Source organism: Canis lupus, chromosome 18, assembly GCF_011100685.1.
Source record: "Canis lupus familiaris isolate Mischka breed German Shepherd chromosome 18, alternate assembly UU_Cfam_GSD_1.0, whole genome shotgun sequence".
Classification (NCBI taxonomy): Eukaryota; Metazoa; Chordata; class Mammalia; order Carnivora; family Canidae; genus Canis; species Canis lupus.
In genome coordinates this window covers 12786729-12813689 of record NC_049239.1, presented here as the reverse complement: position 1 = coordinate 12813689, position 26961 = coordinate 12786729, and the positions used below count along the sequence as shown (strand labels likewise).

The 26961-nt window shown below is 44.6% G+C and overlaps 1 protein-coding gene and 1 non-coding gene across 3 annotated transcripts in view; both read right to left on the bottom strand.

Annotated features, from left to right (window-relative positions):
* LAMB4 (laminin subunit beta 4) overlaps positions 1–26961 on the bottom strand; it is a 99969-nt gene that overhangs the window by 31793 nt on the left and 41215 nt on the right. For both annotated transcript variants that reach the window (XM_038562687.1, XM_038562688.1), the window contains 10 exons: positions 25978–26109; positions 17921–18106; positions 16345–16460; positions 15423–15543; positions 11269–11446; positions 9989–10132; positions 8201–8432; positions 7577–7734; positions 5651–5875; positions 4817–5037 (listed from right to left, as the gene is read on the bottom strand). In XM_038562687.1, coding sequence (XP_038418615.1) covers positions 4817–5037; positions 5651–5875; positions 7577–7734; positions 8201–8432; positions 9989–10132; positions 11269–11446; positions 15423–15543; positions 16345–16460; positions 17921–18106; positions 25978–26109 — 1713 coding nt within the window. The remainder of the gene's footprint in view (positions 1–4816; positions 5038–5650; positions 5876–7576; positions 7735–8200; positions 8433–9988; positions 10133–11268; positions 11447–15422; positions 15544–16344; positions 16461–17920; positions 18107–25977; positions 26110–26961) is intronic.
* LOC119864342 lies at positions 9646–9749 on the bottom strand. The gene has a single exon (XR_005373728.1). It is a non-coding gene; the product is annotated as a U6 spliceosomal RNA (small nuclear RNA).

The window sequence follows — 26961 nt, the reverse complement described above, 5'->3', positions numbered from 1 at the left end:
ATATACCGCCTGCTTCCAGCTGTTCGAGGACAGGTGGCCCCAAACTGGGAAATACACGCAGATGTAAATGAAAACAAAACACATAATGGGAAATGGGCCACATTCTTTTCCTCTACAGTTATGGGAGTTCGTGCATAACACAGAGAGGCCAAAGACCCAGACTAACATTCATCAACTAATTTGGCAAATAGTGTTTCCATTATGGAATGCACAATGGACTTTCTCCCAATTGGGCTAGTGTTTTTGCTCAAGAAAACTTTTTTTTTTTTTTCAATTGAGGCTTGGTCATTTAATGATAGTTATTTAACTAGGTTTTGGGGAGAGGGCTGATCCTTTGTGCATCATGCCAACTGGATCCTTGACCAGCTTTTCTGAAAATGGGGGAGGTTCAAAAATTAACAGGAGAAAAATAAAGAAGCAAATCATTATTGTTGCAGTCCAAGGTTATACTTGGCCAAAACGGCTTAAACGACAACTCCATAAGTAGCTTGATTTATAGAATGACTGGATCTACACAGCTGCTACCCATCTTTGGAGTTCCCACTAGCATCTACGCAAATGGAAGGAGTGATGATGAGTGGGCTGTCCCTGGGGCCTTGCATACTGCTGGTCATCCTTAACTGTTGGGCAATGTTTTCTTACATGGATGCAGAATCTGCTCCTTTGTGACTTGTACCCACTGTTCTGAGCCCTGTCTTACGGAATTGCACAACACCAGGCAGCCTGTCCCTTCCCTCTGACAGTCCTCCTCCTAACGAGAGATGACTGTTCTCAACCTCTGACAGTCCTCCTCCCAACGAGAGATGACTGTTCTCAATCTGCATTTTCTTCTTTTCTTCAGGCCCACCACCCCTAATTTACTCAAGCCTTCACTGCAGAATAGCAATTGTTCTACCTGCCATCCTATCTTCCTTTGGACACATACTAGTTTGTCAATATAATGTTTCAAATGTGGTACTCAGAAAAAAACAACAATGCTCCCACAGCTGTCTGAGCCAGAGGACAATGGGATGATGACTGTCCTGAAATGCGCATGGCATTTCCACTACTCTGTCATACATGGACACTATGTCTTTGGCAGCCCGGCCCCCACTGTTGGCTCAGTTGAAGCACATAGTGAAAATCCTCAGATATTTTTCACAGGATCTGGTGCCAGGTTATTACTCTTACCCTGTATTTATGCAATGGATTTTAAAAACCCGATTGCAAAACTTCACTTTTATCCCAGTAACATTTTACATTCTTCTTTCCAGCCCACGGTTCAGCCTGTTAGGATATCTTATCTCTTGTTCTACCTTTATCACATTAGCTCACAACTTTGCAACATCTGCAAATTTGATAATATTTGATAAGCATGTTTCTCCAACTCCATTTAAACTGTTGATGAAAATATTGGATGGCACATTTGGATCTCTCTGTAATAATGCACTAGGGATGTCCTACTGGCCGACATAGAGATATTTACCAGTGGTTATTTAAACAGCCTGGAATCTAAATATCCACCTGTCTCTTCAATACCCAATGAAAGTGTTCCCTGATTTTAAAGAGCAACCTTCCCCAAGTAATCCCCAATGAACCAGACAACCCTTGTCACAAGAGGGCTCTTTGGTTAAACCAATGCCATCTGACTTTTAGCTTCATAGGCTTCCCTTAGTCTCCATTAGTGGACTGTGGTCTTTGTTGAGTCCTGCTACAAATATGTTTCCTACAAGGTCTTCAAGGCATCTAGGTGACTCAGTTAAGCATCTAACTCTTGATCTTAGCTCAGGTCTTAATCTCAGGGTTGTGAATTCAAGCCTCATGGTTGGCTCCACACTGGGTATGGAGCTTACTTAGAAGAAGACGAAGAAGAAGAAGAAGATGAAGATGAAGATGAAGATGAAGATGAAGAAGAAGACGAAGGAGGAGGAGGAGGAGGAGCTGCTAAAAGGTTTAAGAAGCATGCCAGACAGTAATATCAGGCATTCCTCTTGAGTTAGGAAGCCAAGCAGTCATATGGAGATCTACTATTTTGTTTCATGGTTGGTGGTTGCAAGTGTGAGGAATAGAGGTGTGGTCATCTAGTGCCCAAATATCATTCTCCAGTAAAAGAAACCAGAGCTCCTTAAAAAAAAAATGGCTGGTTTGGGGCACCTGGATGGCTCAGTTGGTTAAGCATCCAACATTTGATTTAGGTTTAGGTCATGATCTTAGGGTCATGAGATTGAGCCCCGTGTCAGGCTCTACGTGTGGAGCCTGCTTAATATTCTCTCTCCCTTTCCCTCTGACCCTCCTCCCTGCTCTCTTTTTCTCTCTCTTGGAAGAAAGAAAGAAAGAAAGAAAGAAAGAAAGAAAGAAAGAAAGAAAGAAAGAAGAAAGAAAGAAAGAAAGAAAGAAAGAAAGAAAGAAAGAAAGAAAGAAAGAAAGAAAAGAAAGAGAAAGGAAGGAAGGAAAGGAAAGGAAAGGAAAGGAAAGGAAAGGAAAGGAAAGGAAAGGAAAGGAAAGGAAAGGAAAGGAAAGGAAAGGAAAGGAGGAAGGGGTTTTTCCTAGGATGGGGGCAGGAAATACACCAGATGAGCTTAGAGTATCTTCTCATGCAAAAAGTGCTTAAAAAAAATAATAGAGATATGTCAAAGGGACACAGAAATCCCCTGAAATAGCTCCCAATGACCAAAGCTAAAATAACTTGAACAACAAAATAAAGTAGTATTAGATTGTAAGTTGAAGTATAATATAAATATCCATGACTCTGTATGGATATTAAAAAGTGATTAATAAATGAAGATGTGGGGGAACAACAGATAAATCTCCAGTACAGAAGAATGCTAAATAATTTATGGAGATACTCTGCCCTCAAGGAAGGCGTGTGAAACTCCACAAGTATAGACTGTGCATAATGACTTTCTTCCAAAGAGCACAGTATGGAAAGGAAGAAAAAGAGTAACTTCACAGTACAGAACCATGACAACCACTAGGTGGTTGAGATTCGTGTCAACAGTGATAAGACGTGTAAATAGCACATAGGGAACATATGGAACATAGGAAAGTGCTGATATGGGAACAGCACTTTCCCTCTGTGGTCTTCTTCCTCAAACTCATAATCCAAGTCCAACCATGAGAAAACCTCACATAAATTTGAACAGAGGGTTATTTCACAAAATCCTCCTCAAAATTGTGTAGGTCATCAAAAATAAGGAAAGTCTGAGAAATGTTACAACGAAAAAGAATCTGAGGAGACAAGATGACTAAATGTAATGTGGTGACCTGGATGGGGTCATGGAATGGCAAGGGGACAATAGGTAAACAACTAAGGAAATCTGAATAAATTATGGACATTGGTTAATGATAATATATCGATATTTGTTCATTAATTGTGACAAATCTACCATATTAATGGAAGATGTTAGAAGCTGAGGAACCTGGGTATGGTGTACATTTTCTCTGTACTATCTTCACAACTTTTCTTTAAATCTATTCTAAAATAAAAAATGTAATAAGGGGGCACCTGGGGGGCTCATTTGGTTAAGCAGTTGCGTTTGGCTCAGGTCATGATCCCGGAGTCCTGGTGTCGAGCCCCATGTCAAGCTCCCTGCTCTGTAGAGAGTCTGCTTTTCTCTCCCCCTCTGCTCCTCTCCTGCTTGTGCTCTTTCTCTCTCTAATAAATACAATTTTTAAGAAAAATAAAATTTTCTTTAAAACAATTTATTAAAGGAAAAAGGGCACACTGAGTGTGTGTGTATGTGTGTATGTGTGTATATGAATGTGGGTTGGAGCAGGAGGGTTGGAGAAAAAGAAAAAAAGAGAAAGGAAAACACATTCAGTATATGAGAACTACCTTCACAAGTTGACTTGCATAAGATTTGACCTTTAAATAAGTTGAACGGTGGAGCCAAAATTGGAGGTGAGCCATGCTTATCATTATTAGTAGTAGTTGGGAAAAGTCCAGCTTCTTAAATTAGCATTTTGATTCCAATTAAACCCTGGTCCCTGTAGGGTGGACTGATTCTAAAATCTCTCAGCATTGTTTTACCCTTCCTTCCAATCTCTATTAATGTCAAAAGTGTTTCAAAGAATATGTTTTTTTTAAAAAAAGAATATATTTAGTAGGTCCAATACCCTGATCGTGACATGAATAGTTTTTTTCCATATAGATATCATTATATTTGTTTTTAAAATTCAATGTTGATTTTATTGACTAAAAATCACATGTGCATTTAAGTAGCATTAATTGTATATTGTACGCTGCATACTTGCTCCTACTGCTCTACCCTGCATTCTTATTCTTACTCAGTGGAGCTGAATTGGAGGTGAATCATGCTTCTCGTTATTTTGAGTAGTTGGTAGAGACAATTGATGCTGCTCTGATAAGTAAAGAGGACCTCTTATTTTACCTGCACACAAAGCAATTGGTGAGCTATCAGGAATGACAGGTCAATTTTTGAAAATGGAACTGTGGGTTCTGAAAGTATCCATTGATTTTCATTCTGATTGAGCATCAATTCTGATTAATGATCAATTTCTTGGAGCTTCCCTGTGATCATACATCCGAAACAGGAAAGGGAAGTTATCTGTTTCACACATACAAATCCTGTCTTCCCCAATTGCAGAGAAGCTTGGAGAAAACCAAAGAAGGCCAGACTAGACCTTGAGACCCTCGTGGTCTTTTTTAGTGCTTTTCGTTGCTTGGTAAATGCAGACTCCATCCCCATATAAGGCTAATCCTGTCCCCAAACACTAATTGGCAACAGTACATAAAGAAAACATTATTTACAAATTTGGCAACCATGTCTCCCCCTTCCTTCCCACTCTAGTGCTCTGGTAAATCCAAATATCTTACCTGGTCACAGTGGCCACCGTGAGAGGTCCGGGGGTCACAATCACATGGCTGACACCCTCTGCCAGGGACCAGATTCCAGTATCCGTCTGCACAGCGGTCACAGGTCCGGCCCGTGACGTTGGGCAGACAAGGGCACATGCCAGTGTCAGGGTCACAGAGGCAAGTTTCCAGGCCAGGGGGACACTCAGCCGGATTCACACCAGGAGGATGGCAGGAGCACCCTGGGATCATAAAGCCACTGCTAGAGGTAAATTCAGGGACAACGCTGGCATTCAACAAACTACACGAACAGCCATTCGGATCTGGATGTTTCTCCAAAGGGCTCAAGGCAGAAACACCTTACGATATTGCAGACTTATCACGGAATCTAAGTGGGCTGAACGCATTCAACTCTTTTTGACCTCCCCACCTAGCAATATCCTGCGGTTCTGCTGGCTACATTCCAAGGGCTCACAATTGGGGTGACCAAAAACCTGGCTTTTTCCACATGCTAGTTATGATCTGAAAACAAATGGTTTACTACGTTGACTTGAATCAACTGAAATAGTTAAATATCCCCTAAAAATGAGCAGCTTACTCCTCTTTTTTTTTTTTTTATTATTTTAAACCATAGACTCCAACCCTTGCCCTCTGCTACATCAGCACTCCCCCAATGTATACGTTAAAGACACCGGGTGAACTGGTTCCAATGCAGAGCCCTGGAGATTCTACTCAGTGGGTCAGAGGCATAATTTGGGCATCGGCTTGTTTCTGTCCCAGCCCTGTCCTGGTGGCACCGTGCCCCGAGGGCCACACTCTGCTGCCACGTTTTCCCCCAGAGCTTGACAGACTTACTCCTGCAGGTCTGATTGAGGGCAGATCCAAAGTGACCTGGTTTGCAGAACTGGCAGTTGGGCCCCTGAGTGTTGTGCAAACACTTAAGGCACTCCCCGGTTAGCGGGCTGCAGGACTCCGGATCCGTCATATCAGTGTTGTTGTTGCACACACACGGCTGGCAAGGGGCTCCGGAAACTCTGGGATTTCCATAGAAACCCGCAGAGCATTCTCCACACTGCTTACCTGAAAGAAGGGGAGAGGCAAAGGGAATGAGATGAGAAGTGTGTGTGTGTGTGAACGTGTGTATGTGTGTATATGTGTGTGTACACGTGTGTTGGGGGGCAGGGATGGAGACTGCTACCGAGAATAATTAGGCTCATCTAGGGATAATGAGATGTCACACGTTGGGGATGAAGAAGGAAAAATGTTCTGAATTAAAACCTTCACTTTGATGTATTCTCCACCCAGAGAACACAGCGATGATTCAGAGCTAGGAAGTCCGTGGTGAGGAATGCATTCTAGTTCTTCTCGAAAGAACTACAGAGTGGTAGGCACAGGATTCCCGGATCTTTATCCAACCGGGTCACCCAAGTGTGCCCCAGGATCTAACGCTAATCTCAGTTCCTGCTCTCTCTGGGGTCCCTCCACCCTCACCTGGTCCTGGAGGTGATCTAGCAGCACCCTGAGATGTAGGTCTAGCAGTGAAGATGGTGACAGTGGTTTTCTTGATGAACGAACCTTGGAGGGAGTTCTTATCAAGCACTGTATGGAGAAACCAATCCTTCGCTCCTCCACTTGCTACCCTGCCAACCACGGGGACCTGTAGTCAAATGGGTGCCCAAACTGTAAGTCTATTCCCCACATCTTGGTTCATCTTTTTAGGAATGTTCTTGTCAGCCAATCATGGTCTCAGTTCTTGTTTTTTTTTTTTTTTCTTTTTGTTTTTTTAGATTTTATTTATTTATTCATGAAAGACAGAGAGAGAGAGGCAGTGACACAGGCAGAGGGAGAAGCAGGCTCCATGCAGGGAGCCCAATGCAGGACCCGATCCCGGGTCTCCAGGATCCCACCCTGGCAGAAGGCAGGCACTAAACCCCTGAGTCACCCAGGGATTCCCCCCATGGTCTCAGTTCTTAAACACTGACCAACTAAGCCAGAGGGGACATGGACGCAAAAGACATGAGAAGAGGTCAGAATGATGTAGAGACATAGTCAGCAAATAAAAAATTAGCCATGTGCTTTATTATCATGATGGTAATTATCACTGAAGAAAATAGCAGCAGCATATTTTCAAAATATGATTAAATCAAGTAGATTTTATGTTTTTTCCTTGTTGCAATATATATTCATACTCATGCTTAAACTCTTCAAAATAAAATTTTTGGTAGAGCAACAAACATAAATATTGAATTGACTTATGTGGTGTCTGTAGGATGCCCAAATCAGTGTTTCAAGACACCTGAAAAAATAAGTTATACTGGTGAAACATCAAATCAATTGGTTGATTTGATATTGAACTATCCAATCTATTGGTTGAAATTATATAAAGGAAGCATGTGATTAAAAGCTTTTACTTTTTAATTGCTTATGTTCTATGTTACAAGACATATATATCGCTTAATCACCTAAATGTCTTACTTAAAATGATGATGATTTTATTTTAAATAAGTCAATTTGGTTTGAACTCATTTGGTCAGTCAGTTTTCCAGAACATTATCTAACAAGTATAGTTCAGAGGAATAAGCTTTTCGTTGTCCTTGGTTTCTGAATCATTCAAATCCCTTGTTCAGTAAAGCGGCAATGCACCAGGTTGTGCCTTCTTGCCGCTGACTTAGATTCAGTACCACTCAGTTGTTCAAAGCAGATAAATTATGAACATGGGATCATTTTTTGGAGAGCAGTATGGGATAGAAGAAAAAAGGCATCATGAACTAGACTGTGTACCTGTATAACCTTGAAGACAATTGCAGATCACATCTGAGCTCCAAGGATGCTGATAACAGGAGTGGGCAAAATATTGGCTACTCGAGGGAACATCTGGACATGGGCAAGGGCGACAGGACTTTCCCGCAGCAGGATTCCCATAGTAACCATCGATGCATCTGTCAAGACAATTTCTTTGTACCAAACGTCCCCGGGAAAAGCTCACAGTAGCTGGTGTGGATTTGCTGTGCTTGAGGACAGCACAACTCTCAAAACTCAGTATTTTAGAAGGTGCTCGCTTGCTCTGTGAAGTGCTTCTTTGCCTTACCTTGAACGTCCCAAGGTAGAGTCATTAAACTCAATGTAGTGGCAGTTCATTTACATGTCCTATTTCAGGGACGTAAAAAGCAACGTGCCAGGCAAATAAATGCCTGTTTTTTTATTTAATCAGACATGGTCTGGCTCTTCACAAGATCTCGAAGGACACCAGGAGCGAGGATCTATCTACCTCCCCCCGCACCCCCCATCGCCCATAGCAAGGCTTCTACACTTAAATACAGCTGAGTCTCTATTCAGTGGTCCTTCAGGGAGTGTTGGGACATCGGAACAAAAGAAATAAAATTCAAGTGCATAGGGATTCCATACCTTTCACAGTTTCTTCCAGTTGTAAAACCCCCACAATTGAAGCATGACCCTGTCTCTGGGTCACAAAGTTCGGCGAACCCATTACAAAGGCAAGGGCGGCAGCTGGGAAATCCGAAGTAGCCTTGCAGGCACCGGTCACAACGGCGGCCGGCCACCTCCCCCTGGCAGGAGCACTGTCCCGTTATTTGGTCACATACAGTGGTCTTTGAGCCTTGAGGGTGGCAGTGACATGCTAGATAAAGAAAGAGACCATGTTGAGTGGAGGGACAGGTGGTGTGCTGGGGAAAGGAGTTACAGTCATGATTTTGGAGTCCTGAGCTCCCTGTGGCATCCCCATCAGGTAAATCAGGGGAGTCTGAGAATCTGGCCAGCACCGAGCACCAGGTCAACATTTGTTCAACTGATTCACCCAATAAACAGGGTGCGGTGAGCAATCGGGTCTTAAAAGCGTTGTTTATACAGAGGACCTGAGCAATTGTCATGTTTTTAGTGCCTTATAAAATTATAATCTTTATTAAAAAATATAAAGCCCCTTCTCAAGATGGGTGGACTTTTCTTTTTCCTAGGTGAGATCACAGAGGCTCACTCCTTCCTTTTCTAGGGAACTGTTCAACCCTTTGAGCCAGTCTTCCCTATGCAAAGGCCGGAGGCCAATGACATGTTTGCCCCTTTGTGAATCTCTAGCACCTCATTTTCCTTCCTTCCTTCCTTCCTTCCTTCCTTCCTTCCTTCCTTCCTTCCTTCCTTCCTACCTTCCTTCCTCTCTCTCTCTTTCTTCTTTCTTTCTCTCTCTTTCTTCTTTCTTTCTCTTTCTTTCTTTCTTTCTTTCTTTCTTTCTTTCTTTCTTTCTTTCTTTCTTTCTTTCTTTTCTTTCTTTCTTTCTTTCTTCTTTCTTTCTTTCTTTCTCCTCTTCTCTTCTTTAAAGAGAGGGAAGCAAAAGTGATAAAAAGAGATGTGTGCTGGGTAGAGAGTGACCAGCAAGGTGTGTCATCTCTCTGAACTCTGACTTAAAACATACATTCCTTCACCTGAAAGAATTAACCTACCTGGAGAGACCACCCAAGACAGGTTTCGGTGGAGAAGGCTGTTTGCACTACTGGTACACAGCGTGAACACAGAACTGCATACCCTGAACATGACACGAGCCTGGATTTCCACATGTAGACAAAGACCCATCTAAGCCCTTATCAACAGGCAGCTTAGAAGATCAGTTCCATGGCTCTTTGCGACCCCAGCATCAGAGAGATGACAGCGTGGTCCCCTTCCTCATATTCTCAATCTCGCTGTTCTTTTAGCCTGGACAGCCACTGGGCTTTACTGCCAGGTCACAAAGCTGGGTTGGCACAGCTGACACCTTTCCCGGTATCCCTCCCACATCCTCCCTGGACTTGCCATCTCTTTGATACAGACCACAAACCCCCAGAAGCCTGGGCCATGTCTTTACCATCACTCATGCTTCCTTCACAAATTTGCATGTCATCCTTGTGCAGGGGCCACTCTGATCTTCTGTGTACCATTCCAATTTTAGTATATATGCTGCCCAAATCGCCACCATCACTCATGATTCCTAATGGAGCTCTGTATACCGTTGGTGCCCACTGAACGGATGAATGAAATATGATGGGAATTTTTTTTTCACGTTTTATCTATAAAGACAGACAGCCCGAGTAATGTAGTCCAATTCCCTGGCCCCTCCTCTTTCAAACTCCCACAATGATTTCCCTATCTTCAAAACTCCAAAACTCCAAGACCATGCGTGTCTTCCCCCATCTATCTTTTGCTACGTACGGTGACAGCCATGATGTCCCAGACCGTAGCTTCCAGTTGAGCACCTGTCACAGCAGCGCCCGGCCACGTGAGGCTTACATTGGCACTGGCCCCCAAGTCGGCTGCAGCTGAGCCCCACCGAGCCCTGGGGGTGACACTTGCAGGCTGTGGGGAGCCAAAGAGGGCAGTTAGAGGCGAAGGAAGTGACAGAGAAGTCCCTGGTCCTGTTGGGAGCTTTAGTTCACTTCTCTTTCACTTGCTATTTCTGTCATCCTTGACTCCTTCATCCATTAAATGGGAAAAATATAGGATCTACCCCAGGGAATTATAAGGATTAAAGACAATAAGGCCTCTGAAGTACCTAGAACTGTGTGGCATGTAGTAGGTGCTCAATAAACATTACTGACTAAGCATACCTTAACAATTAATGTTAATGTTACTTAACAAGTTAGTGAAAGGCTTAAACTGTTTGAATAATCAGCTGTTCCAATATAATCATTATTATTGACGTTACTCCTTCAATTCCTGACGATCTATGTTGGTGCTGGACTATCTGTTTGATTTCCCTTCTTCCATCACTTTCATGAGGTTGTGGGCATTCTGAAGCCAGCGTCCTGCAGTATAACGGGAAACGCGCTTGCCCAGAACCCAGGAAGCCTGGGCTCTCACTGTAGCTGTCACTCTACAGCTGGAGGGAGATTTTGCCAACTACCCCTCTACCTGCCGTCACTGGGAACATATAACAAAATTTGAAGACATTTTTGAATGTCACAACTGGCGGGAAGGTGCTACCGGTATCAGGTGGGCAGAGGGGAAGGGAGGCTGCTACGCTTCCTATAATGCACAGGGCAGCCCCCCATGCCGACCCCTCCACAACAAAGCATTAACCAGCTCCAAATTTCAGAAGTGCTAAGGGTGAGAAACACCAGGCTGTGGCTTAGTGAAATGGACAAATCACCTAATGTGTTTGGACTCCAAGAGGCTTACTTACTGAATGAAGGTTTGAGGATGAAAGAAGTTGTTTGGAGTTCAGTCTGGCCCTCAATGTCCAGGATTCCAAATTAGTATTTTAGGACCATTGTTCTAGGGCTCTAGTGGCCCAATGTACTAGAAGGCTCCTTCTTTATGCACCTACTCTACTGTGCATTGGGATTCCAACACCTCAGATGGACTGAGTGCCTAATCACTGGGCAATTGGTATTGACATTGGTTGTTTGGAGTAGCTGCTACAATAAATGAGATCGACTCACTCACATTCCAAAAAGCTGTGTGTCGGTGGAGCCCATGAGGCCAGTACTCACCTATAGCCCCGTTGTGCAGCTTGGCAGACATGCTGACTATAAGCCTTTCACACACACCGGGGGACACCTGAGGTCCCATCTTTGAGGCGATCTCAACACAGTTGTGCAGCTGATACTCCTCTAAATCCTGCTTGCTGCAGAAATTCTCCAATGAACTGATTTGGGGAATCAGACCAAGCTTTTAAAATAATACAAAAAAGAAGACTTAGGTTCATAACTGTCTCCTGTTCAAGATTCTAGTTATATAAACAAGTAGATCTATGAGAAGATTTTAAGATTTTCATTTTATTTAAGAAATCTTTTTAAAAAATTAATATATTTTTAGAAGATTTTATTTATTTATTCATGAGAGACACACAGAAAGAGAGAGAGAAAGAGACACAGGCAGAGGGAAAAGCAGGCTCCATGCAGGGAGCCCGACGTGGGACTCGATTCCGGGTCTCCAGGATCACGTCCTGGGCCGAAGGCAGGCACTGAACCGCTGAACCACCCAGGCTGCCCTATTTAAGAAATCTTTAAATATTTACATTTATTGACTTGGGACAAAAAAAAAATAAGACTTTTAAAAATCATTCTTATTATATTTTTAGCTTGCTTGTGAATTTGTCTTAGATTTCAAAGACTTTTAACTAGGCTACTTGTGACAAATTTAGAAAGTACAGCTTAGTGCATTCCATAATATTAACTGTGGAACTCTAATTCCAAAAAACCATCCTTTTAAAAGTTTTGTCCTTTGCAATTACATATGAACAGTGGCGTCCTACAACAAACTCTCTGCCTCTTAGAGAGTCACAGTGTAGATGAACTTACTAAAGCTCTGAGAAGTCCTGCAACAAAAATACTTTTAAACTCAGCGCTTCCATGCTCGTTTAACCACTTGGTCCCATATTCAAGTAACACTTACTAACATCCCATAAACTCAATATTTCACAGATGCATTTTGTGAATTGCTGGGTTAGGCCATCCAGCTATTAGAGGGACAAACACATTGTTCTAAGCTTATTCTCAAAGAAGGATCATCTGTATCACATCTGATACCTATGTGAAGAAAAGTCATACAGTTATATTTCTTGAGAAGATTTTACCGAAGTTATAACCGACAACCATTTAAAATCTTTTTGAGGGACTCCTGGGTGGCTCAGCGGTTTGATCTTCTGGCTCAGTGGTTCTCAATATGGCAGGTGCCATCCCCTAAGGGGCATTTTGCAGATTCCGAGGGGTGGTTTTGGTTGTCATGGCCATCAGATGAGGTGTGTTGCTGGCTTTTAGTGTGTGTGGGGGGATCAGAAATCCCAGACATTTTGACCAAAAGGAAAATCCCCCTGCATGAGAGACAAATCTTTGTTTATAATTATGTGTTGAAGGACTTACCCTATGTTTTAAAAGCATGTTACACATGTTTGCAGCACACCTGCTTTCATGGCTGTCTCACACTGAGTGATCCTACACATATGAGCGTGTCCCTGCCTTCTGTGTATTTATGCCAGAGTGTAGACATATACTGAAGTACATAGTGTTTCTCTATGGGCTACTTTCTTTTGATGTCTCTTCGTATGTGCACATTACCCAGACGTTGTCTGGGGTTACGTGTGCAGGTGGGCTATAATGCCAATGAACTGCACTTTGAGCCGGTGAAGGGTGTTACAAGATATTTGCAATAAAGAGAGGAGGTCGGGTCAGGCGATGCTGGGAATCACCGCTCGAGCCACACCGAGCTTTTCCGTTCAGTGAGCTGTCATAGCTTCCAGTAACTCTCGGGCCACGTTGCCATCTCCTGTGTAATGTCTGCATTCCTCCCTATAGACAGTAAGCCCCGGCACATCGGGCAAGGCGCTTGTCTTGTTTACACCCGCGGCCTACTGCAATGTCTAATTTACAGTAACGACTTCATAAATATTTGCTCAATAAAGAAGTATATATACCCGTCTAGAGTCGTCTCTTCAAGTTGACACTAAAAGGACTGCGCTCTCCAAACACGAACTGAGAGTGAAGGGAGAGGCAGAAAGAAGCCGGATTGGCTAGGGTTGCAGATGAGGGCTGCCAACCAGGGATTCATTATCTATAGTCACTGGTCTGAGGCAGTTTAGGGGAAGCCCGTCCTGGCACCCAACAGATAGGCCAGATGATAAGAGTCCCTGTCAAGCTATAGGATTTTGTAATGTCATGACTCCCTTCTTCTAGAAACTTCTAAAGACTTTGTTTATCAAGTATAGTCCATCCCATGGTTTAAAAGAATGGCAGCTTTACATTCTAGCATGGCTAATATACTTTCAACTCCAAACACATTTTCAGGGAAGCATAGATCATGGGATCAGGGTGACTGAAGGAAAATTTGTAACTGTTTCTCCATATTTGCCAAATAAAAGCTATTTCTGCAGAAGGAGCATCCAGGGTTGAACAAAGCTTTCGCTTGGGCTTCTTGGTAATACATCCTAGTCTTAGATATAAATGTTCATCAGGCTGCAGAGAAGAATGAACTTGGAAGGGCCAGGGCCCAGGCAGTCAAGCATCTTGCCAGAGCAGCAAAATTGGTGGGATGGAAATAAGTGCATCAGTCTGTAATCAGAAACGTGCATTGACTTTCTCCTCCTGGACATCTGGGGTCGGGGTCTCGCAGGGACTTTGTAGGTGCCCTGCCCAGATCTTCCCGTTCGCCAGCTGCTGTGCCATTGGCTGCTGAAGGCACACAGCTGCCTCTTTCTCCAGAAACTTGGACTCAGCCGACTGGTCTAGAAGTCGACATGCTCACTGAGGGTGGGCGGGGTGGATGACCGGGCGCACGCAGGCCCACCACTGCCTCCGGGAGGAACCAGCTCTGTGGCAGTAATGCTCCCAAGCTCCCAGTGGAGTTGGCTACACTGAAGTGGGGATCACATCCTTGCTCGGTTCCCACCCCTGTCCCTCGCGCCTCTTCCCCCACCAGCACACCCTCAACAAAGCAGGGGTACCCGAGTCCCTGTCTCAGCTTGGGCTTCTGGGAAATCTGACCTGAGAGAGGGATCTAGCCTCTCCTTGGAAGCTCTGACAGTTTGCCAAGAACAGGCTCTTCTCCCAATTTTCATCCAGGCTTTACTGTTTTGGTAGCTACGTGTAACAGAACGATCACTTGAGAACCAACCAATGGAAATATTTTTCAGTGAATTTCAAGTTACCCGTTTATATTATGTGTCTATCAAATATCACTGCAGTGATTTTAGTACACGCCTGTCTTCTGTATCAGGCTGAGAATTCTTGGAGGGCAGGGGCCTTATACCCTAGGAACCAGCACACTATCAGCCCATGTCTGCTCGGTGAATGCGCGATGCATGGATAATTTGCATGGATGCGTGAAATAGAGCATCAAGTCATAATCTTTGAAATTTACAAAATTATAAATATTCAGGGTATGGATGTAAGATGGGGAGTGTCTTAGCTCTCCTAAATTTGAGTTTCATAACTATTATTGTTATATAATAATTTATATTTATGTTATATTTATATTATTATTATTATAAAATCAACTGGAAGCCAACTCTATGGCCCAAATCTATGGGGGAAAGACGTCGGGAGAAGTCATTTGAGGAAATATTACCCATCATTCTTAAAAATGATAGGAAGATTACGTAAGCACCATAAGAAAACACTTATGATATAAAGGAACTGAAAAATACCTGTCTACGTACTTGTATGAGCGTTCGGATCACAGTGATATAAAGACACAGTATATAAAAAGTGGAACTTACAAGACGATGACACTTTCAGTGATAGAATTTCTTCCTGAACTTTCTGGGTGCCAGGACGCTGTGGTGGCTCCGAGCGGGGGCTCGGCCATCAGGGAGTCTGTCTCTGACCGCTGACTCCTTGCTCATTGGCTCTGTGAGCCCGGGTCTCAGTTCTGTCATCTATAAAATGGGCACAACGACAGGGCCTACCTCATAGGCTTGTCGTGAAGACTAAATAGTATGTAAATCACTTCCAACCGTTGTTGGCACAGGCTGTTCCGTAAGGTCTGTGATCGGTATTAGGTGACGTTGATAGAGAATAAGTGATTTTTTTTTTATCATGAAAAAACTCATTTATACTTCTAAAGAAACATTTCACCATGGAGTCTAAAAGTAGAACGATAATGGGGCTCAGTTTAGACGGAAGCACCCCCGGTGCTGCGTGATACTTACTGAATCCACCAAGATGTGTGAATGAGCGTGGGACCCTCCTTCCAAAGGCTGGGAAAAATAGGCGTCTATGGAATATTGTACATCTGGTTCTAAACAGATGGGTGTGGGAAGCAGCACGATTCTGTATTAAGAGAAATAAAGCAAAAATTCAGTGACAAATGTACGATTATGTAACCTAAGCAGCCAGAGCATTTGCTGGTGCTCTCTACCTGCGCTGAAGTGGGTTCAACTGTGGGGCAGAGGCCAGGTCTATACCAGCTCGGGTGGGTTGGTCGGACAGCAAATTCACTGTCGGATCCTCTCTGTGGCTCTTGCACAGGTCTGTGCCAAATAGCAAAGCCTTAGGAACTAATAGTCATGAGCTGTCACGACTGCTCTGGGAAAAGGATGGAACGCATGTCCTTCATCCTGTCTGTCATACTCATCTCAACAGGGGCTCTGATTTATTTTGCCACAAGTCTCTGATGCAAAATTAGTGGCCTCAAAATTAGTAGTTTTACCTTATAGACTCCCAGATGTTGCGATCATGCCAGCTTACTTTTACTCTTGTAGCATTTCACTGTGTCACCTCTCAAGGCCATCTGGGGAATGGGAAAGGAACTTTCGAGACTGAGAATCAGGAGATCGAGGCTAGAATCCTGGTTCTGCAGTACATTAGCTATGAGACTGGGGGGCAGGTCTCCAAGCATTCTCATTCTCAACCCCTCCTTGCCTGTTGAAGAGGAAGTCTACCTCGGTGAGTTGTTAGCAAGCTAAAATATGATCTTAAATGTGCAGCTTAGTGTAGCACACAGCAAACAATAAGTGTCACAATGTCCTTTAATACACCTCTCTTCCTGCTTGGTTCTTTGACACATCTACATAGGTAGATGAAGAAAATTCAAAGAAGTCTTCTATGTTTGAGAACAGGTCCCAAGCATACCTGGAAGCCGCCGGTAGAGGGAAAGGTGGTGGCCGTGGCCATGGAGTCTCGTGCGTACAGTGCTTGCTCCCTCCAAGGGGGTTAACCAGGACCTGGACGGCCCAGTCGGCTGCGGGCTAGACAGGCATGACATAAAAAGCATATCCTTGGTGAGAGTGGACACACAACGCATGACTCATGGACACACTTGGACTCAAATTTGCAACCCACAGGCCTCTGGGAAAAGAGGATTTTGGAGCTGAGAGAAGTCTGAGAGGCTCACTCTCAGCTCTAAGTCACTGGGGTCTGAATTGAGACCCAGGCAGATGGAACATTGTCTCTGGCTGTAGCAATAGTTAATGCGCTGGAAAAGCCCTGGTGCTCCTGACAGGCCTCGTCTTTAACCTCTGTCTCCCAAAGAGTCAATTAACTCATCCTATCCCTGGATCATAGAACAAAAATGAAAATTTAGAATCCTTCACGAAAGGATATTTACTTCCCCCCCATGTTATTTTGCATAAATATTATTATATAAATATATCATGATGTAGATTTTGTTATATAATATTTGATTATCATATTACTAAATCTATTTGTAGGTGTCTAGATACGCATAGATATATTTATAGCATATGCTAATTAGCTCTACTCTGAAAGCTATGCAATTTGGAAATGCTTTTTTTTTTTTTTTTTAAAGATGTCACAGATGTGTCCTCTCTCTGGAAAAAATAAAAGATATATATATTATATATATATATTTATATTATATTTTTAATGACCCATATACTCATCAGGTCCAAGTTCATTGAAGTCCCTTGGCTTTCATTTATAAGTGAGAAGTAGAGAATTATGTCATATAAGAGTTTCAAAGTGGGTCAGACGCTCTAGTCGTACAATGCACCATGCGTGCTTCCAGAATGTGGTCGCTGGAGGAAGTCTGGGGGCTCTGAGACCTCCCCCAGCCTGATAAAATATTCTTCTGGGGAAATGGTCTGTGGGGTTTCAGATTATCAGAGAAAAACTTATGCAAAGAAAACATTAGGAACCACTGCTCTAGATCAAGTGTTTTTCTGATTTGGTTTCTACTCTGCCTTAGATATTTCTCCAAAGGCAGGGGGAGGAGGCAAGAGGAGCAGCCTGCTTATAGTTTTTTTTTCGTTCCAGGGTAAATTCCAAGTGCAAAATCAACACCTCTTCTGCATGAATCTGCATCTCTGTGCACAGGTCCGCTTATTAAATTTTTAGAAAAAAGTCCCAGGAGGGCAGAATTTGTGTTCAGTTAGATTTTTTTTTTTTTTATCATTCTTCTACAAACATTCCATCACCACTTCCTCAGACCTTGTGCCTTAGATATAGAACTTCAACTTGAGCTTCTCTCCATGGAATAAAGCATGTCTGCCTCTGGCTTACTGTGTTGTTTTAATATTGTTAGGAAACTCTTTGATTTATAATGCTCTCCAGATGTGCTATTTTTTTTTTTTTTTTTTTTTTTGCAAATCACTTTCTGATGACCCTATCTAGCAAGACTGGAGAGGAAGCTCATAGTTCAAGAATGTTCTCCAGGTGGCTTTTTACCCCTGAAGAAGTCGTTGGATACCTGAGTTTCATAGCGAAGGACAACGGTGAAGTCCATGGGAAAGGAGATGTTGGCGACAGCAAATCTCAAGCCAGCCCCAGAGAGAACCCTGGCAAATCCAGGTCCAGTCCACGCAGCAGGGGTCCCAGGCACTGGTTCTCGGAAAACAACGTGAACGACAGGCGCCTGGCCAGAAGTCACTGAGCCCTATAATTAGAGAGGAATGCACACAGCTTTGCCTACAGTCGAGTCCTGGAAGAGCTCAGAGAGAGAGAGAGGAAAAAAAAAGTATGCATTTCCTGATGTGTATAGGATCCATCTGAGTCACAGATAAATTATTTCAACCAGCATAGGGTCCAGAATGCAGCTGAGAAATAATATGCTGAATCTGCAGCTTTGGGACATATGTGACTGTGTGGAATGATTGATTTGAAAGCCATGTCACCGGAAACCACTTTAAACTTAAGTACCCCACGTGCTAATGAATTGAACAAATTCCACACTGGTGACCTTGGGTTTTCTCGGACAGGACTGTGGGATCCTGGCCAAAATATGGAGGGAAAGAAAAATATTCCCATGCTTACTTCACGGACTTTGCCTAATTATGCACGACACTGAGAAAAACCCACCCAGATTTATTTTTTTGGTGGGGATATTTCTTCCACACACATGTGAGAAACGCTCTTCTATCTGTTTGGAGACGTGGAAGTATAAAATTTGTTACACACTTGATTGATTGGCATCCCTGATGGTCTCTATGCTGGCTCTCAGCCGGGGGCCGTCTGGATCCTGCAGATAATACTTTAATGACTTTTGCATCTGCCTCCCGGAGCTCGCAGCCTCCCCCCAACTCTGCCTCTTGTGGCTTCTTGCCTGTATCACCGCAACAGCGCCTTGGCCTCTCTCTCCATCCTCTCCCTGGTCCATGCACATTGTCCACCACTGCCAGTAAGTGTTTCACACTCTTTCCAACTGCCAACAGAATCACGCCCAGATTACTTAGCCTGGATGGAGTTCAAGTTGCTTGGTGATCTAGCCCAAATTGCTCTTCGTTTGATAATTGTTTATTCAGTAACAGTTCAATGCCAGTCCCTGCATCAGGGACGCGAAGATGAATAGGATAGAGTCCTTGCTACGAGTTTGGAGTCTCGCATCAGGGACCGAAATGTCAATAAGAAACTATAGCAACCAGATTAGGTTTCCACAGATACATGCAAACGTGCCTATATACCCTCAGGATGGCAGTAGACACAGCAGGTGCCCCCCCCCATCCCCTCTACCTAGTTGGTGCACCCACCCCCGACTTGCTGTGTGTGTGGCTTCTAAGAGCTCACAGTTGCCTCTCTCTCTGGAGAATTGCCCCACCCCATACCTCCTCCCCAATCCCACCTCCACTCCTGCCCCCCCGGGGGTAGCTGCAGCCAATGGCTTCTCAGTACAAGGGTAGGGAAAGCTAACTTTGCCTTCTCAGCGACAGGACAACTTGGTCTGCAGTTTATGCTTCCAAACTCCTTCATAGATCAAGGTTTGTTTTACCTGAGACTACATCTTATTCTTTCCTCCTGTCTTGTTTCCATCATCCTATTACAGAGTTTTCCTGAACAAGACTTCCTGAAGAGATCACATGCACCTGAACCCAGTCTTGGGCTCTGTTTCTAGGACACTTGACCTGAGACCTTTGGTGCCAGACTGTTTACCTAGAAGCAGACTCCAAGATGCAATTAGGGGGGAGGACGGTTTTCGGTTCAGCAAGCAGTGAGGACCTCAGTGTGTAACATGGTATTGATGATCCCTGGAATGTGGCAGCAGAGCAATTGCCAAACCTGTCACCTGTGGAGAACTGGGACAGGATAAGGGGGTGGGTGCCAACTGGAGTGATATATCTGGCACTGGGAGATATGGGGGAGCAGTAATTATAAGGACTGTGGATACAGGTGACAGTTGTTGAATCACTGATGCTTGATGAGACAAGATGACAGGTTTAGGGCAATTTATCACCAATCCAAAGCCGAGTGTAAGAATCAGAGGGCCTCCCTGGAGGTATTTAAGGACTCCTCTCCTTTAGCTAGATGGCGGGAAGAGCTGAAGATCAGACATGGGACATAGTTGTAAGACTTGCAGAAGCTCAGAGAAGCCTGAACTCTTAGCCTAGGTAAGTCACCAATGCCAGAGTCAGGCCTTTCACAGGGAAGAAGAGTGAGGTTCTCCTGAGCATTTTCAGACTACAGAGGTAATCCACTCACTCTTATTGGAAAATAAAGCCTCTTCACTCCACCTCTCCCGCATTTGAGGACAATGCAGAAACCTCAAATGATGCAGGTGCCTTGGAAGAAAATGTGTGCCTTCCTCAGGATCTGTCTACATTACCCCCTCTTGACCACTTGCCTGATAATTAGGATCAAGTTTCAGCATAATCTGACTAGGAAAGTGCTGGATCCCTGGGAGGCTTCTGGCCAACATACACCAGTAACAACTGGGAGGGAATGGTTGCCTATGGGTCCTGAGCTTGCTAGACCAAGGAGCCAGAATATGAAACTGGATGAAGAGAGTTTGTTGATTTGGGGTCACGAGTCATATAGGATTCAATAGCCTGGCAAGAGCCCTGGAGCCTTGGGAGATGGATCCAATATATTGCTGGAGTAGCTCTTGGAAGCTTGGCAAAAGCTGTGGCCCTGAGGAAAGGAAGTAGAGGCTCCAGAACAGCCATAGCAGGCTGTAGAGGAAGGGATACAAGGCTCAGGGTAGTAAGCACACTAGAATGGACCTAAGATGCAAGACCAGAAAACACACCAACTGATTATATTCCTTAAAGGCCTAGAAGACACACTATATATCAGGACAGTAAGCAATGAAGGGGGAGAAGGGCTCTAGCATCACTGAAAAGCTGAGTTTGGGGTATCCTCTGTAGGCTGGTAGCTTACATCATTATAAAATTGAGCTCCTTAGTATCCCTGCAGAGGACAGGATCGCAGACTATCAAAGACCGGGTAACACTTAACTCTCAAAAGCAAGATGAGTCTAATTCTTATAATGGACAGCAAGATTGGAGTAAGAGACAAGGGGGCCTGACCCATAGGAATCTTCTGTGGAGATGATTAATAGAACATGGTATTCCTAGGAATGAGATAGGTGAGCAGACAACAAAGGTATTGCTTCATATATATAATCAAAAGTGATCCAGTGAATTAGCAAAAGGCTGAGGTCAGCTGCCAACACGGAAAGGCATGATGCTTTGTCAAGTTCCTAGATCTGAGCCACTTCTCGGATCCAGAACCCAGTGATGGAAAAGGGGCCAGATCCCCACAAAGAAAGACTCTTCAACATCATGGCAAGTGGAAACCAGGTACCCAAAGTGCCATCACAGTCCCCTTGTTAGAAGAAGGGCATAGAAGTGTCAAGTAACGTATGGGGTCTTGGCCTAAGTTCTTCTTACAATAGGTTCACTGCATTTACTGAACCACCCATTGAGTATTTCCTCCAATTCCTGAATATGTAACTGGAATGGACCTGCTTAGCAGTGGACATTGAGTCTTTGACCTGTAAGGTAACATAAGAGCTCTTATACTAGGAAATGCCAAGTAAAAGCTTGTGAGATGTCCAGCCTCCTCCCCTTACTCCCCACCGAGCCAATGTAGTAAATGAAAAACCATATTGCAAGTCGGCAGTATCCTCAAAGTGCTACTCTCAGGACTTGGTGGCAGTTCCCATCATATCCTCACTACAAACTTAGTACAAACCTAACCAGTTTCTGGTCCCACTTGCAGCCATTGTGCTTGATGGCTTATCTTTACCAGAGTAGATGAACACCACCTTCATACATGACACGTGGCTATTGAATGCAAGATGTGTTCTTTTCCATCCCCATACAGAAGAAGGAACAGAAGCAATTTGTATTGACCTCGAGTGGGCAGCAGAGTATTTTCAGCCTTGCCTGAAAGCTGTTCATTCTCCCACTCTCTGTAACAGGATAGCCCAAAAGGGTTTGAACCATCCAGCCATTCCACAACATATCACACTGATTTCCTATATTAAAGGATAGTGAAGTGGGTCCCATGGTACAAGGTGACATTATGTGATCTCCCCTAGAGATAATCAGACACTCTATGGCCTTGGTCAAGGAGGGCTCACAGGGTGTCTGATTCACCAGTGAGGGAAAGTAGAACACCTCCTCAGGTCATTGGGCCCACCTCACAGCAAAAGAAGTATAGAATGGTCATGTGACTTTGAGATCCACTGCTCCTACACAAACCAAGCCATTCAGAGGATGCTAACCTCAGATGGCGGTGGAATGGGGCCTTTTAGATGCATCAGCCTCACTAGCTTGGAAATGACACCTGGTGAGATAGGACAGTGTTCTGGGGTTTTTTTACTCCTTAGAGTGAAGGCCTTTATGGGATGCTGTGTCCCCAACAGGGAGAAAACATGGGTGTGGAAATCAGGTAGGGGTAGTCAAGCTCACTGGCACTGATGGTGATCATGGGAATTTGGGCTTCTTGTGCTTGCAACTTTAGGCTCTGTGGGTCTAGATGCCTTGATTTTTGGGCAGGAACGAAAAATTCCTCTAACCTTAATGCCATGGCTGCTGCATGGGCACCTGAGCTCCTCATGACAACAGAGCAGGAGGCCTGGGAAGAAATGACCATAACTGGAAGGGCTGATGCTGTATAATCAGGACATGAGGAATACGCATGGCATGGAGGTGGCCCACTAAGACACCTTTGGCATTCCCTTACAGGTAGCTTGAGAAGACCATGGAAACCAGGGGCTCAGGCCCTGGAGGAATGAGGGTCTAGGGCATCCTCTCCAGCAGAAGTGCTAGGTGAGGATGAGGGGAATCTAGAATGGGTGGCAAGGAGGGAGGAAGATAGTGAGTTTCAGTTTCAACCTTGGGACCAAACCAGCTGGAGGCTGCAGTTTGTCCCCAGATCTCCTTTTGTAACACTCCCCAGGAATTGTGACCGATTGGAATCCTGGAGAACCTGTGCTTGCATGGAATGAACTTAACGTAAGAGGCAAATGGGCAGGGTCAGCCTCATGCGCGTGCACTCTGTGTACTTGCAGAGGGTCTCGTGTTCAGAAGGGCCCAGAGTTCGGCTTAATGCTCTGCTGTCACCATCTTGAAATGATGATTTTATCTTTGAAATTGTTTTATAAGTGAAGTCTCTTGGGACAATGTAGCGCACATGTGAGCAGAAGAGATATGCCCGCCACGTGCCTGTTCACTCACCCCCAATGTTCACAAACCACACACACGATGCCAGTGAGCATAGCATCCAAATGGACCTACTATGCGCATGCGTTCAGTGAGACCAAGCGTGCAAATAAGGTAAATGTGCTACATTTGTGACTGAGTAAGCAGGGTGCTGACAGCTCCAAGGAGCCAGGCTTCCCGTTCCAACCAGAACTTGCTTTGAAAGCAGAAAGAAGGCAAAGGCGTTCTAAGAAAGACATTATTCATGTTGCTTCCCTGTATCGGCCAGCTGCTTGCACCAAGGGATGACTAGAAGGAAGAAAAGATAAGGTGACTTCTGGCTGCCTTTCTTGCAGCGCTCCCTTACTCATTGGTACGCTGAGGGCAGGCAGTGTTGGCAGGACGCATACCAAGAAGTGAAATGAAAACCAGGTTGAGGTCGCTTTGTGCAGCATTCCCACTGTTCGGGAAGAACAAGATGCACATGCATAGAAGACTCCATAGACAAACGGTGTAATTTCAGTCATTACACATGATTACACGTGAGCCAAATGCTCTTATGTTTGCAGTGAAAATTGGCATTGCATGATACAAAGACGAGTGGTACAATTCATGCTAATAACTAATATTTCTTTTCTTCAAATGGCACTAATTGGCAAATAAAAACCCACTAACAAGTCAAGAGAGAGACTATGGAAGAAAGTAAGAAGCTATAGGGCGCCTGGGTGGCTCAGCCGGTTAAGCGTCTTCATTCGGGTCCTGGGATGGAGCCCCGAGTTGGGCTCCTTTCTCAGTGGGGAATCTGCTTCTCCCTCCATCCCTCCTCCCTGTTCATGCTCTCTCGCTTTCTCTCTCTCTCTCTCTCAAATAAATAAATAATAAAATCTTTTTAAAAATTAAAAAAAAGGAAGAAGCTATATATTCCACTACCTTCAAGGACCTTTTTCCCTAATTTCTGAACAGAGGGCCCTGCTTGTGGGTCTTGAGCACGCAAGGAGCAGACGTCAGCTGACGCTGTCACTGTGCTGCTGGGTCCCCTCTGCTGGGCCACTGTCTCCAGCCACCAGCTGCTGTCTCACGCTGCTCCCTTCTCTTGAGAACTGCCCCTGGAGGGGAGCCGCTTACCGGGGAGGTCGCCTGCATCTGCCCTGGCAGCCCACACCCATGACGGCCCCTGGGGGCCCCCCACCCCGTCTCCCACACTTGCCCCCTACAGACTTCTGGTGAGCACTCCCCCAGTAAAGCACGGGCACCCAAATCTCTGCTGTAATGTCTGTTTCCGGGGAGCCCAACCCGAGACAGTGACACAGCACACACATGCACATTTATAGAGCACTGAAATGAAATTTTCATGAAAAAAAAATATATGCCCTTGTTTTGTATTCTGTTGCATAAAGGCTGGCCTGGCCAACCGATTTCATAACCCACTAACAGGCAGGAGCCGCAGTCTGAAAATTACTGATTTGTATAGCCCTGGAGATGGAAATAATGAACTCTGTCCAGATGTTGGGGTAGGGAATGTCAGAGGAAGATAAATCTGCATTGGGTCTTCAGGGATGAGTACAAGTTTTAAAGTCAATAATACAGAGGTGGTCATTTCAGGGAAGAGGCAGGAGAGTAGTGTGTGGATGCTCAGAGCCGTGTCTCTCAAAGTGCGGTCATGGACCACCTGTGTCTGAATCCCCTGGGGGTGCTTGGCAAACGTGTGGATTTCTTGACCAGTTCCAGATCCCCGGATTCAGCATCTTGAGGGCAAGACCCTGGAATCTGCTTTCTGAATGAACTCCCCAGGCAATACTTAGGCACAGTAACATTTGAGGTTCACTGATCTGGGCCGCAGGGAGCCAGGGGAGGGAAGTGCCAACTCGTTTCCCACTCTTCTCTTTGATGGACTCAGGAGGAGATGCCCAGAGAGTCAGAGGAGGCCTCATGGGCATGCGGGACGGGAATCAGACAAGGAGAAAGAGCAAGGCCGCCATCCCAGGAGGAGGAACACTGGCCAGGAAGCCTTCTCTGATCCTCTCAGCTGGAGGTAGCTCCCCCTAATCTGAAGTCCATATCATGTGTGCCTCTTTCCTGATACTTCCCCCACCCCGCCACCATCAGTTGTGGTGGCTCATTTCCGTAACAACAATCTCAAGGGCAGGCTTCAGGCCTACGTATGTTTGTTATCATTGATTCATTCAACCATTTCCTTCACTCAAGGAGGTCTCATATGTAAGGAACTGACTCATGTGCTAGGTTCATGAACAAGACAGCTAGTGTCATGTCATACGCCTTCCAACATGCCCGTTCATGCATATGCACCTGGGAACACTCAGTAAAGATCCCAGCATATGTGTGAATGAATGAATGAATGAATGGTCATGAAGCACCCTCATATCGGGCTAATATAGTTGGATGGCTACAAGGCCCTCAGGTCTCCCCGGGCCTTCTGAAGCCATTAGAGGCAGGATCCTGTGGAGGGGGCATCATCCTGCACTCACGCCAGCATTAGCCAACTCCCACTGCCTCAGACTTCAGGGTACAGCCGTGCACCGCCCCAGGTATATCAGCACATCCTTATCCCTCCAACCAGGGGCAGAGCCATTCCTCAGCACTGTACCTTTCCTTACCAAAATGACAAAAAATCGTGAATTCACAATACTCTCCAACTCTAGAATCCAGCTTTCCAGAAACTTCCATCTTGAAAGAACTAGAGCTACCAAAGTTTTGCTCAGAGGCTCTAGCATTACTTTGAGCTTGTGTCCTCCTTCTATCCATCCCATCCTTGAGGATACTGGGGGTTTACATGGACTGAGGACTTACACGGGTCCTACATGGTTCCAACCACATTACTGGGTTCATTTATGGCAGGATAGGCAATGGCCATGAAGAAATGGTTTACCTCACTCCACTCGTCAGCACGTCCACTCTGCTTCTGATTTCTCTTCAGTATTATATTGCCTTTGTCAACTATGAAATCACCCCCTTGCTGCTGGAAATACACATCACATGTAGGCAAAGCTGCGGCTGATATCTTAACAAGAAAAAGAAATGGCAGTGTAAGTCACTCAACAGTTCCAATTATACCTCAGTACAGGAGTTTCAGATTATCCAATAACTTAATGGCAATCATGATCCTCATTTCATAACCTCAGGAACGAGTCATGAGTCAGCTTATAATTTTTTATTGCTTTATGGAAATGGGAAATGTTGGTAGTCCTACGAGCACATGTTGGGTTTTCTTTTAAAGGATGCAATGTAGGCTAGTAGTGGTGAAATTCCAAACTGGGGAAACATTTAGTCTTATCTACTAGTGTCATGGTGTTATATATATAAAAAAGGCACACATGCCATGCTTTAATGTGAAATATCAAGAAGAAAGTTGTAGAGAGTCAACAACAGGCATAGTGTCGAGACTCAGATTTATTAGCTGATGGTCACTCGGGCTACTCCCTAGACCAATTCCTGGCAGTTCTCAGTTTGTGGGATTTGGCCTTTTGGGTTCCCATGAGAGGTTAGACCAGGAGAGCCAAATCCCAGCAGCCAAACTGAAGCAGAGGAATTACATTCATGCAGCTCCAGTTTCCTTAAAATCCTGGTCTCTCAGGCCTCTCTTTTGTATCATCTCTTTGGTGGTGACCCAGTCAGAGTCTCCAATTGCTGGTTTCTAGATTGTTGGCTCTTCTCTGGACCTGGGTGTTTCCTTGGCTGATTTTTCATTGTTGGTACTATAAATGTGATTTTTAATTTCACAGGTCCCCTGGTTGTTCGTCACCAGTGCGCAGCCCTAGGGTCAGCTGTCGCCTGCTTCAGAAACTCTCTTGTTCTAGTGTTTATTGCTCAGATTCTCAGCCACACTCTGACCAGCTGCCTGACCTCTGTGATG